Below are 13,019 nucleotides of genomic sequence, written 5' to 3' on the forward strand. Positions count from 1 at the left end.
TAAAAGTTTTCACGCACCTGCACTTAACGAGGGAATCACACAGACACTCCATTAGGTACACCGCCATTTTCAAGTGCACATAATAACAGGCCACTTTATTAGGGAACTATAATGGTCAAAGGTCACAGGTGTCAAGCTCTAGTCCTCGGGGCCGCGTTCCAACATGTTTTCCAAGTGACCCTCGTTAAGTGCAGGTGCGTGAAAACTTTTAGCCACTTTCACGTTCAAAAGGAGCTAAAAGTTTTCACGCACCTGCACTTAACGAGGGAATCACACGGACACTCCATTAGGTACACCGCCATTTTCAAGTGTACCTAATAACAGGCCACTTTATTAGGGAAATATCATGGGCAAAGGTCACAGGTTGTCAAGCTCTAGTCCTCGGGGCCGCGTTCCAACATGTTTTCCAAGTGACCCTCGTTAAGCGCACCTGCGTGAAAACTTTTAGCTTCTTTCACGTTCAAAAGGAGCTAAAACTTTTCACGCACCTGCACTTGACGAGGGAATCACATGGACACTCCATTAGGTACACCGCCATTTTCAAGTGTACCTAATAACAGGCCACTTTATTAGGGAAATATCATGGTCAAAGGTCACAGGTGTCAAGCTCTAGTCCTCGGGGCCGCGTTCCAACATGTTTTCCAAGTGACCCTCGTTAAGTGCAGGTGCGTGAAAACTTTTAGCTACTTTCACGTTCAAAAGGAGCTAAAAGTTTTCACGCACCTGCACTTGACGAGGGAATCACACGGACACTCCATTAGGTACACCGCCATTTTCAAGTGTACCTAATAACAGGCCACTTTATTAGGGAAATATCATGGTCAAAGGTCACAGGTGTCAAGCTCTAGTCCTCGGGGCCGCGTTCCAACATGTTTTCCAAGTGACCCTCGTTAAGTGCAGGTGCGTGAAAACTTTTAGCCACTTTCACGTTCAAAAGGAGCTAAAAGTTTTCACGCACCTGCACTTAACGAGGGAACAACACGGACACTCCATTAGGTACACCGCCATTTTCAAGTGTACCTAATAACAGGCCACTTTATTAGGGAAATATTATGGTCAAAGGTGTCAAGCTCTAGTCCTCGGGGCCGCGTTCCAACATGTTTTCCAAGTGACCCTCGTTAAGCGCACCTGCGTGAAAACTTTTAGCTTCTTTCACGTTCAAAAGGAGCTAAAACTTTTCACGCACCTGCACTTAACGAGGGACTCACACGGACACTCCATTAGGTACACCGCCATTTTCAAGTGTACCTAATAACAGGCCACTTTATTAGGGAAATATCATGGGCAAAGGTCACAGGTGTCAAGCTCAAGTCCTCCAGAGTTAGGCTTTCAAAGTAGGGTTTAAAGCTAGGAGTAGGGCTTCAAAGTAGCGTTTCATGCTAGGGTTAGGACTTCAAAATAGGCTTTCATACTCCCAGTCCAGCCCTGAATGCTGTTATTTATAATAAATATGTTATGTAAAATATATTGTGTTTGAATAAAAGGTTGAAAAAAAAATCCATTATGTCGACATTTTTAATTTTGGGGGACACCAACTCATATAACAACATAAAACACATACATATAGTCATATAACGCAATTAACCAAATGTCTGATTTTTATGTTTCAATTGGCGAATATAAAAACAAGGAATAAAACACCAGACAAGTTTTAACATAAATGTTTATTAAAATATTATTATTAAAAGTAAATTTCAAATCAGCAATCTAATGTGAAATTGCAGTAGATATATTGGATAACAATATTTATTCATATTTATGAAATACACTTGTCAATAAACTTGAACTTGCACATTTAAAACTTGCAATGATTTCTCAATCACAAAATATTTAACACATTGGAACAAAAACAGATACAACATTTGAAATTTACAAGCTTGTGTTTTGAATAAATCACATTTCCCAATAGACTAGATTTGACTGTTATTTCAAACTCAACATTTTGAGACGTCTCGGAATGCCACATGGAGGAAAATCTTTCCAAGCACCATCCGGTCGGTGGTTGAAGATCCTCTTTTGCTGAACTTGACGTTGATGCAGCTTTTACGTTGTCTACAAGTGGAGCTTTTGGTTGACCGCATGCTGGCATCTGTGAAAACAGAATGGATGGATCAGTATATTTTTTTAAAGGTGTTTTCACACTTGGTCCCTTTCAGCCCTCGAAGCGAACTCAGATCGATGACTCAGCATTTTTTGCGCATATGTGAACGCTCCAACCGTACTCAGACTCCTTTAAAACGAACCGTACTGAGACCTCCTCGGGAGGTGGTCTCAGTACGGTTCGCTAAAAAGTCAACGGTGCGGTTCGCCTAATCTTGCATTGTGAACACAACGCGCACTGGGATCACTTTGCTTTTTTCCACTGTATTGTAACCTCCTTGGCTTGCCGTAGATTGGTCACGTGACTGCAGGCGCAAAAACCAAAACTGTCGTGGTAATAGTTAACGTAGAGAAGCATGTGCCGTTCAAAGTTCTGCCACGGCACCTGGTCGCGGCATCGTTTGGGGAGAAGACGACAGCACTAACCGTAATGCGAAAGTATTTCAAGAATTTTCGGAGAGAACGAAAGCAGCCGGTTTTGATAGAACTTCTATACATAAATGTTGCCAGAATCAGATGTTCTTTGATCATTTTTTGTTGCAACAAAGTTCTTCTCCGCCATGCTTGTTTTGTGCGCTAATTTCACCAGAAAACACACCAGTGCAAGCGCAGCAGCAGACATTTTGCTGGAACTGAAAACTACTCAGAATGCAGTGCAGTGGGAGTGGGAGAGCTCTAGAGGGACAAGTGTGAACAGAAAGAGGACTGAGGCCCCATCAAGGCTGAACTGAACCAGAAAGAGAACTCGGTCCTCTTTGAAACACACTCACAATGTGAACACAAAAAGAACTGAGTTCGTTTCCTCTTGGTTCACTTTTTGGTCCACTTAAAGAGGTCTCAGTTCGGTTCTTTTAAAGGGGTCCAGGTGTGAAAACACCCTAAATCACTAACAATCATAACAGTTTCAAAGATGGATCAGTAAAGGTTCTGTATATTCCCCCCCCCCCCTTGCATTAGCTGTGTCATTATAAGAATAATACATATAATATTATTAATAGCATAATAACAAACAAGTTGTGACTTCCAAATGTTCCAAGTTGTTCCACACTGTTGATTAATTTATCATGAAAGTTAGCAAAACGAGGTTAGCTTGGTTAGCTTGCAGGACCTCACGAGTGAGAGCTATCACCCAAAACATTTTACCCATCGACTAAAACGGCTTACTTTAAGATGAATTTAAGGTCTCTGCGTGTCAGCGAACGTTTAGGTTGTTCCACACTACGTTTGTCGATTAATTCTCTGGAAAGTTAGCAACACGAGCGCTATAGCAAAATAAAGCTTACCTTTTGACCAAAACGCGGACTTCCTTGAACGATTCGTTCGAACGAACCTTTTGGGTGAACTGCTTCTAAAGATTCAGTTCACTTAAACGAACTGGAATGCACATCACTACCGGCCCGAGATATTTTTGTCTATATGAATATGAATATTTGTATGTTCTCCTTCCTCCTATATAGTAAATATAGAGTCGGTTTCCCTCCATATGTCCGCTGTCGCACGGACGACACACCCCTGCAAGCTGCACTCGCTCACGCACGCACACAGACTGCTGCGTCAGGTTAGCATGCAGCAGCAGCGACCAAACAGGAAGTGAGAAAAATCCGCCAGCGTGTGTCGCGGGCGGGGCGTTCTCTCACAAGTTACCATTCAAAGCACGTCATTGTCTTTAATTTTGAAAGGCATACACCAGACGTGCTCGTCTCCTGCTTTGTAGCTTGACGCTGATTTACTCAGGTACGCATCCCCGCTGAGGGCAAAGGAAGAGAAAAGACGAAGAACCACCCACCATTCATTCGTCCATCCATCCAGCGAGCCCAGCATCCTTGTTTTTTTTAGGCGGACGCCAAGCATCCCACGATGGCCATGAAGGCGCTCCTGTTGCTGGTGCTGGCGGGCGCGACGTCGCGCGCGTTGTCGGCGGATGGGGAGATCTCCTTCGAGTACCACCGCTACGATGAGCTGCGCAAGGCTTTGGTGTCCGTGTGGCTGCAATGTCCCACCATCGCGCGCATCTACACCATCGGCGAGAGCTTCGAAGGCCGCGAGATGCTCGTCCTCGAGATGTCCGACAACCCTGGCACGCACGAACCGGGTCAGTCCGTTTGGTTAATCTGGACATTTGGCAATCAAAGGTGGTTTTAGCTGCATTTATTTTCGCCGCAGCCTTTCGGTGGGATCGTTCTGCAGGTGTTGATGCGATCGGTAGCCGTGCGTAAAAGCGCATTACTCTATCGTCACCCCCCCCCCCCCCCCCCCCAAAAAAAAAAAATCTCAGACGCCATTTTGCAGCTCGATGCCGATCCGCGGTGATGATTGTGAGTTGAAAGCTGCTACGCCATTGTGAAGCCGAGCAGGTGCAGCGTTTCCTGTCACGAACCACAAACAATTGCATAACGCCAAATAGAATCATCATTCGCCAAATGACGTCATAATGATTTTACCTGCTTCCGTTGACTATGTATATTATTATTCAGTGCATGATTAATTAGATCTATTTTTTTGAATGCATCATCGAGCTTTTACTTTGCAGTTTCAGTTATATAATGAACAAAAACTCAACTTGACAGTCGAGCACTTTTGTTAGTTTATCACAAATGAACCCTAAATTCAGAGTAAGTTGTTTGTGCTTTCCTTTGGCCTTCTCTATTGTAGATTGACTCTTCTGCCTTTTTTAGAACTAATTGAAAGGTCTTTCTTTAAAACGAGCTGTCATTGGTACCGTACAAATTTTATGTATCAGACGTATTAGTGGTATCGATTGCTTGGTATCGGAGTACTCGAGCGTCAAGCTTGTCGCTATGCATGTCAGCCAGATCATATCTATCACATTAAAACACGACTTAGTGGACATTGGTAGATTTTCCGTGCATGCATGTAGGAATAAAAGTTTGTGGAGCTTTCTATTGCTAACAGATGTCTCGCCGCCAACATGGCTATGACCAAAACAGAGCAGCAATGTTTTTATAGCTCCCCTCAAGGTGCCTGGCTAAGGCGGGGCGGAAATAGCGGTCACCGTGGCAACAGATCGGCTTAGCGTGCTGAGCCGACCGCCGGCTCGTGGTTGGCTCGTGCATGGGCCGTCTCGGGAGAGAGTAGAGCCACCACCGCCCCCGCCTTCAGCTCCTCCCCCTCCCATCCGATCCTCCACCGTCGCCCACCCGATTCTGCATCTGTTCGGAAGCTGCCATCTGTCAGAGGGTTCTTACTGTGTGTTTCCGCTGGTCACCTGACAACCCAGTCTACCCTTTCACGGTTGCCACGGCAACTGCGGGCGCCCGCCCTTCCCCTCAATCCTCTCACCCCCCCCCCCCCCTCCCCGATGACGTCATGATGCCGCCGCCGCAGAAACCGTAATGACAAGCTGCCGTGGACAAAATGACACGTCAGTGAAAAGCTGACTCACCTGATGCCAGATATTAGACACGTCCTGGACATTATGTAGCATGTCACAAATCATTGTTCTATGCTGCTGTTCTGTATAAATTGCCAAAGAAATGATTCTGTAACAGCTTCTGAAGGCCAAATTAGTGTTTTTTTTTTCCCATCTTTTCTCCATGGTGCTGTTTTGTACAAGCCGTTTTTGTTGTTTTTAACTTTTGACACTGGTTAACTTTATTTGAGGTCTGACTTTCAATGGTCTCACTATCTTTAGATCAGCCAAAGCTGCCATTTGGTTGTGTAGACTTTTTATATCTACTCTGTTTGAGGAGGGGCACCCCCAGAAACCATTTATGCCACACGAGGACATAAAGAGTTAATTGCAGCCTTGAAATCATTAGTCAGAATGGGAGCCAGATTGAAGGTTTTAAAAATAACCTGAGCACCAGATGTGCTACGTTTGCGTGTGTGTGTGTGTGTGTGTGTGTGTGTGTGTGTGTGTGTTACTCAGCCGAGAAGTCCTAGTTGTGAAGACGTTTGAGTAACAGCTTGTGTGTGTGTGTGTGTGTGGACAGGCGAGCCGGAGTTCAAGTACATCGCCAACATGCACGGCAACGAGGCGGTGGGCCGGGAGCTTTTGGTCTACCTGGCTCAATACCTTTGCAACCAGTACCAGCAGGGAAACCAGAGCATCATAGACCTGATCCACAATACACGTATCCACCTCATGCCCTCCATGAACCCGGACGGATTTGAGAAAGCCGCCTCTCAGGTGACCTCGGCCGGGCCGACGATGCCTTCGAAGGAGCGCCGACGCTTTTAAGTCACCGTGCCGGTTTTTGTGTTCAGTCCGGGGAGATGAAGGACTGGTTCGTGGGCCGTACCAACGCTCAGGGGGTGGACCTCAACCGCAACTTCCCCGACCTGGACAGAATCGTCTACGTCAATGAACGAGAAGGTGGAGCCAACAACCATCTGTTGCAAAACATGAAGAAGTCTGTGGATGAAAACACCAAGGTGGGTCAAGGACGCTCCCGAACCGATTAATTGTCGATTCATTTTGACAAGGATAAATAATACGTTGTACACAACTGCAAGTCAGTGTTGCGTTGTCTCAATTTGTAGCTGGCTCCCGAGACCAAGGCGGTGATCCACTGGATCATGGACATCCCCTTCGTCCTCTCTGCTAACCTGCACGGCGGGGATGTGGTGGCCAACTACCCCTACGATGAAACCCGCAGCGGTAAAATCACATTCATACAACTCTAGCGTGAAGCGAAACTAACCATTTGTTTGTCACGGAAGGCTCGGCCCACGAGTACAGCGCCAGTCCCGACGACGCCATCTTCAAGTCGCTGGCCAAGGCCTACTCCAGCTACAACCCCGTCATGTCCGACCCACAGCGGGCGCCCTGTCGCAAGAACGACGACGACTCCAGCTTCAAGGACGGCATCACCAACGGAGGAGCCTGGTACAGCGTTCCCGGTGGTAAGAAACCGGATCGAGACTCAGAATTCCAACTCTGGCAATAACAGGTGTTAGCATTTAGCTACTGCTAAATACGCTAACAAGCTGCTGCTGGTGGTGTTATGCAGGAATGCAGGACTTCAACTACCTGAGCAGCAATTGCTTCGAGATCACGCTGGAGCTGAGCTGCGATAAATTCCCAGCCGAGGACTTGCTCAAGAGCTACTGGGAGCAGAACCGCAACTCGCTGGTCAGCTACATCGAGCAGGTGGGCGGAGAGACGCCAAATAGCTTCGGACGTGAGCAGAATGATGTTGACGTCGTTGGGTGTTGTTCAGGTTCATCGTGGCGTTAAGGGCTTCGTGCGAGACCTGCAGGGCAACGCCATTAGCAACGCCACCATCTCTGTGGAGGGCATCGAGCATGACATCACCACAGGTGGACATGCAGACTCGTTTAAAAAATGGACAACATACATAGCAAGCCGCTTTCAAGTGGACATAATTGTGTGTTTCTTCCAGCCAAAGATGGCGACTATTGGCGTCTGCTGACTCCCGGCAACTACAAGGTGGCAGCCTCGGCTCCGGGATACTTGAGCGTCATCAAGAAGGTGGCCGTTCCGCACAGCCCCGCCACCAGGGTACGAACAAAAGCAAAATCATCTTCTATATGTGCATTTAAAAATATGGTATACATACCCAGTGCTTCTTTGAGTTGAGTCTTTTTTACCTCGAGCACATCCCGAACCAAAACAACCCGGACGTTTAACATCCGGGAAAAAAAAAAGTCAAGAAGAAACGAATGCTTCAAATACCACTAGGTGGCACTGCAGGACACCGACGTCCCACCCACAAACACGAAGACGGACCATCAGGCATTTACTGTTTATATTCTCGATGCCATTTGTGTTTTTGTGAAGGTGGACTTTGAGCTGGAGTCTCTGATGGAGCGCAAGGAAGAGGAGAGGGAGGAGCTGATGGATTGGTGGAAGATGATGTCCGAGACACTCAACTTCTAAACGGACGCCCGGATGACGCCCTGCTCCCATCAGTCCTTTTCTTTCTTTCTTCATGTTTGAATAACCTCCACACACACAGAAGGAACTTTGTTTCGTTTGCTGTCATTTTGTTGTTTATCGTGATGAGTGGTAACCACGGCAACCATCCTAATAATTAATGAGACACACAAACGCACAAATCAATAAGGACTGATGATTTTTTTTTTTTAAATATCAGCAATGATTACAGCACAGCTTGGCTTTGAGCACAGAATGACTTCTTATGAATATTAACGTGTATCTATGAAAATATATCCAACTGTATTTATTAAAGAATAGCGAGAAATTATCGTGCGTGTTTTTGTAACGTCGAAAAAGCAAACCCAAAGCCATTCCTTCGTAAGGTGCAACACCCAAAAAGGAACCGTGAAAGCTTTTCTTCATTTCATTTGAATGCACGAGGCAAAATATGAACTCATACATGTCATGTATGGAAGATATGATGAATGTATAGCTGTTGGGAATTGAACATATATAAGAATGAAACTGATTCAACAAATAATAAAAGTCCCTGGTTATGTTGGCTGAGTGTACAGTGTGTATTTTTGCGTAATCATATTGTATACCTTAAATGTGTTTATCAATCATTTAAGATGAAATCATTAAAAATAACCAGACAAAACTGCATCTTAACATGTTAATGCCATTTGATTGTCCCAAAAACGTGAATACAAGATCAAATTTTAATATTTACAAAACCAAAGGTGAAAAAAAACGAATATTGCACATGCACACAACAAAGTGATTATTAGCTAAATCATTATTTATAAAGTAGAAAATAAACATGGGAGAGCAAATATGAAAAATGGAGTCAAGAAATGAAAATGTTTGTTTCTGTCTGTCATGCACAAGTATGAAAATACAATTAACACAGCTGAGAACATAGCCAGCTAGCTCTCATGTTTGGCTTGAGAAAAATTCAGGAGTACAAAAATAACAAACATCATTTGCATTTTTTCCAACAATCATTTCATTTATGGAAATATTTGCTAAGTGTGATTTTATTCATTAAGTGAACTTTCAGAAAGTTGTACAAGCTTAACTGGCAGTGGAACCTTGGAATTCCAAATTTTTTTTTAGCATTGTAACTTGCGTATACTCCGCGAAATCCTCTTGAAGTCGCGGCGGCCCTTCTGCCAGCGTTTGAGCGAGGTCACCACCAGGCGTCCGTCGTCCATCCTCTGTCCCACCACCAGGTAGGCGGCGTTGATGTCGTTGATCTCGTCGCAGACGCAGCGCAGGCCGTCTTTGAGCCACAGCGCCGTCTTGCGCAAGTCGCGCTCGCTGACGCCGTGCAACTTGTAGATGGTCTTGCTCTTGTTCTCCGGCACGATCCGTGTGTCGCCGTCCATGTAGGAGATCTCCTTCACTTTGATTTTCAGAGCTCAAAGACAGAAAAAGGCCATTGTTACAATCCAAACAGATATTTAGATTTATTATAAAATATAAAGATTAGTGTTGTATTCTCCGACTGAATGTAGAGCTGAGAACATTAATCGGCAAGTAATCGATTATCAGTTTAATCCTACTTGAATCATCGATTAATCGTTTGGAGGCATTTTTTAACCTGAGAATTGTCTTGCGTCAGCCTCTCAAATGTAATTGTTCCTTAATTTCTGCTTGTTGCCGATACAAAAAAAAAAAAATCGTCTGAGCTTGGCACGTTTGGAAAAATGTAGAAGATTTTTCAAACAGATCAACTATAATACTGAAGAAATGTCAATCGTGAGCGCTTACCAAAATCGTTTTTGCACAAGCTGTCCACTATCTCGTTGTCATTTTCATCGGTTTCCTTGCAGGCGTCACACACTCTGGGCACTGAAAGACAAAAAACACAACAACACTTCTGTAACCTCATGAATTTGTTGTGTTTGGAGGACGAGAGACGTCACTCGCACCTTCTACGGCGTCTGGCACGGCGTTGCGGACGTCGGTGGGCGGGATGCACAGGTGCTCGCCGTCGTCGGCCGGGAAGGCGCTGCAGTCGAGCATGGGGGGCCACGGGAAACCGAAAGCGGCCATGACGGGCGCGCAGCCGCGCTCCACGCCCTCGCACAGCGAGCGGCACGGCCGGACGGCCTCGTCCAGGTCGGGCAAGCAGACGGGCGCGAAGAGCGAGCAAAGGAATTTGCGGGTATCCGGGTGGCAGCGCTTGTGCACCAGCGGGATCCACGAGGACGCCTGCTGCACCGCCTCGCTCATGCTCTCGTGGCCCAGCAGGTTGGGCAGACGCATGTCGCTGTACTCCATGTCCCGGCACAGCTGCAGCGAGGCTGGGATGGCTTTGCACTGGCTGCGCTTGTACGGGCGCTCCTCCGACTCCTCACGCGGGGCGCCCGACTCGTACGGGCCAGCGGACGCCCAAGCCGACGACGTCAGCAGCAGGGCCCACGCCGCGGACAAAGCCACTGCCGGCGTCATCTTGTGCGCGCAAGACTGCAAGTGGGGGTCTCTCCCAGAGACTTTTCTTCAGTCAACACTCTGGGAGGAGTCCCAGGCGCGTCCTTGGGGCGGGGGCGTCGCTGAGAAGGACTGTTCCTATAGGAAAAAAAAAAAAGTGTGAGTCTGACATGATTTCTGCCCAAATAAAGACTTGATTCAACTTTTTAGAAAACAGTTTGCGCCCGCCATTTCTTTTTGTTGTTGTAATTCTGAATGTAATTTCTTTCTTGACCACTAGACGGCGACATACCACGTGTGAGACTCCTCTTGTCAGATTATGACGTCTGGAAAATATTATTTGCAACTTTTATCTCCTAAAGCTTTACGTTTTTGGTGCCATTTGACTTGCATGTGTACAGTTACGTAAATATCTAGAGACTGGGTGACGGCTAAATTTAGCATAAGCCTTATTTTTGTCCTAGTCTTGTTTCCCAGCCTTCTTTGTGGAAATCATAACAAAAGTGGCTTGACGCGTTTGCTTCATTGCAGCCAAATCAGCCATGTCGGCAGGTCATCTGTCTGTCCCGGGTGCTTTTCAAATAGGCAGGAAACGTCAGCCGGGGCGTTTAGGTCTGCTCAATGGAGCGTTCATTTTCCATCATTAGAAGGATTGTGGTGCACTTCAGCGCACCCGGGGGTGGGGATGGGTTGGGGCGGGGGGCAGTGAGGGGTAAAGGTAACCCGATGCGGACTCCACACTTCTGCTTCTTCTCAGACGCCAACTCTTTGCTTCCTCTTTAAAAAAAACAAAAAAAAACATCAACAACCTCGCAACAGCCTTTTGTGTGACGTTTGTCAGGAAAAATCTTTTTTTTTTTTCATTGAAAAGTACACAAAGTGGACAGTTGGTGATTAGTGTGTCAAATTCACGCTTTTGTGCGTCACATCAAAAAAGCTCAACATGGGGTCCTAATTGGGTCCCGCTAAATACCTCCTAATTTTGCCTGTCCAAAAACAGAACAGCATGGCTTTGCTGTTATTCTTGCTACATGGCCAAGGCCTGAGACATTTTTAGACTGGAGGTGGTTTAGAGCCAGGGACACACAACAGGGGTCTTGCTATGATGTGTGTGTGTGTTGTCCAAAGACCCCATCCATCAATGAAGGGGAAGGGGGGGGGGGGTGGAGGTCACCTGCCCTCCTGTTTCCAGCCCCAAAACAACCCCGGCTGCTTTCCGAGAGGGTTCAGAGGTCACCTGACTTGGTCGTCACAGACACTCTTTTAAAGAGGTGACATTCACGCTTGAGGCCTCGATCGCATGTTGGGCTTAGGAGACTGACAGCAGCTATCAATCAATACCTTTATTTTGAATGCTATGGAAAAATAGCACATGGATATTTGTTTGTTTGAATTTAAAGTGTCATTGCAATCATTTAAAAAATAAAATAAAAATATTGCATACAATGGCTAATAATAATATGATTGGAGGAAATAAATTGGAGACCATCTGTTTTGTATCATATGATGGCAGCAGCAGGCAAAACAACAACAAAACACACACACACACACACACACAAGTGATTTGATTGAATCCAAATGTGACGCTTGAGGCTGCTTCGTGTATCCAACTTTGACCTTCTCTCGCATGCCCGCCGCCAACTTAAACCCCTCCCCCGCCTCCCAACCACCGCCTTTGGCCCAGAGGAGCTAAAACATGCTCTTAGGTTATATTCCAACAGCTAAAATTTCTAACAAAATATTACTGTAACCATGACTGGCTTCAAACTGTGAAGAAAAAAAAAAGAATCAGACAAGATAAACTCATCTTAACGTGTCAATTTAAAGTCTTCAAATGGAATATTGGAGTAAATACTGACCAAAATATGGAATTTTGTAAAAAGAAAATGGAAAGCCTTTTTTTTTTTTTTTTGGTGCAGGAGCACAATAGCCGTTCCGAGGTTGGAACATGAGCTGCTCTAAAAGGCACTTTTAGAATGACAGTGAGCGATAACAAGCCAACTTCTCCGGGCACGCTCCATATGGTTTGCATAAGAGACGAGGTAAGCACTTGTGTGATGAATTACCTCCACCGAGGAGGTCAGGCGTGCTTTTTGTTTGCTTATTTGCGTGTCCATCAGCGGGATTGCACAAACGTATTTTCGTGCTTTTAGTATCTTTCGCGATCAGCATTCATGAAAAGCCTCAATTTTTTTTCTTCTGTTTGGCCAGATCACACGATACGGTGAAAGAGCTCCTCCATCAGTCTGGAATCGCGAATGGGAGAAAAATAGCAAAGTCGCACACCAACGCGAGTCAATAAATAACGGCGCACCTCCAAGTGATTACATGGAGGGTCAAGGCCGCAGTGTTTATTGTCTCGGCGGCCGAGACGTCTGGTAGAGGTTTCAGCGTGCCTCAATGTTTGCTGAGACGGGGAGGGGTGCACTGAATGAACTTCTGTCATTTTGTATTGTCCTTGAATCATGTTGCCGCGTAACGTAACATTTTTGAAGAGGTATACCTCAACTCATTTCATGAAATGAATCATATGGTAGATTGTGAGTTTTGAACCTGGGCCTTCAGTAGTGAATTATTGCTAACGCTAAAAACGCTGTGTGGCGAGGTATTTTGGACA

General features: G+C 45.8%; 2 protein-coding genes and 1 long non-coding RNA gene across 3 annotated transcripts; 1 reads left to right on the forward strand and 2 right to left on the reverse strand.

Annotated features, from left to right (window-relative positions):
• Window positions 1–1,645: 1,645 nt before the first annotated feature.
• On the reverse strand, window positions 1,646–3,771 carry LOC125968389 (uncharacterized). The gene is made up of 2 exons (XR_007481305.1): window positions 3,384–3,771; window positions 1,646–2,089 (listed from the first exon to the last, which is right to left on the reverse strand). It is a non-coding gene; the product is annotated as an uncharacterized lncRNA (long non-coding RNA).
• Window positions 3,772–3,803: 32 nt separating this feature from the next.
• On the forward strand, window positions 3,804–8,525 carry cpe (carboxypeptidase E). The gene is made up of 9 exons (XM_049719376.2): window positions 3,804–4,192; window positions 6,054–6,250; window positions 6,328–6,495; window positions 6,604–6,721; window positions 6,784–6,966; window positions 7,074–7,213; window positions 7,284–7,383; window positions 7,467–7,585; window positions 7,865–8,525. The coding sequence occupies exons 1-9, from the start codon at window positions 3,958–3,960 to the stop codon at window positions 7,961–7,963; spliced, it is 1,359 nt and encodes a 452-aa protein (XP_049575333.1). The 5' UTR covers window positions 3,804–3,957; the 3' UTR covers window positions 7,964–8,525.
• A 138-nt stretch (window positions 8,526–8,663) lies between these two features.
• LOC125968384 (secreted frizzled-related protein 2) lies at window positions 8,664–10,423 on the reverse strand. Its single transcript, XM_049719377.2, has 3 exons — window positions 9,901–10,423; window positions 9,740–9,820; window positions 8,664–9,386 (listed from the first exon to the last, which is right to left on the reverse strand). Exons 1-3 carry the CDS (start codon window positions 10,421–10,423, stop codon window positions 9,079–9,081), a joined length of 912 nt encoding a protein of 303 aa, XP_049575334.1. The 3' UTR covers window positions 8,664–9,078.
• Between the last annotated feature and the right edge of the window lie 2,596 nt (window positions 10,424–13,019).

This window comes from Syngnathus scovelli, chromosome 5 (genome assembly GCF_024217435.2).
Source record: "Syngnathus scovelli strain Florida chromosome 5, RoL_Ssco_1.2, whole genome shotgun sequence".
NCBI classification, from domain to species: domain Eukaryota; kingdom Metazoa; phylum Chordata; class Actinopteri; order Syngnathiformes; family Syngnathidae; genus Syngnathus; species Syngnathus scovelli.

Bases quoted from the DNA above. Each gene is read 5' to 3' on its own strand.
- cpe (XM_049719376.2), top strand. From the start codon at position 3,958: ATGGCCATGAAGGCGCTCCTGTTGCTGGTGCTGGCGGGCGCGACGTCG. The intron at 4,193-6,053 runs GTCAGTCCGTTT...GTGTGTGGACAG, and splicing joins CCCTGGCACGCACGAACCGG to GCGAGCCGGAGTTCAAGTAC. The intron at 6,722-6,783 runs GTAAAATCACAT...TTGTCACGGAAG, and splicing joins CTACGATGAAACCCGCAGCG to GCTCGGCCCACGAGTACAGC.
- LOC125968384 (XM_049719377.2), bottom strand. From the start codon at position 10,423: ATGACGCCGGCAGTGGCTTTGTCCGCGGCGTGGGCCCTGCTGCTGACG. The intron at 9,821-9,900 runs GTGCGAGTGACG...TTTGTCTTTCAG, and splicing joins CGTGCCAGACGCCGTAGAAG to TGCCCAGAGTGTGTGACGCC. The intron at 9,387-9,739 runs GTAAGCGCTCAC...TCTGTCTTTGAG, and splicing joins CTTGTGCAAAAACGATTTTG to CTCTGAAAATCAAAGTGAAG.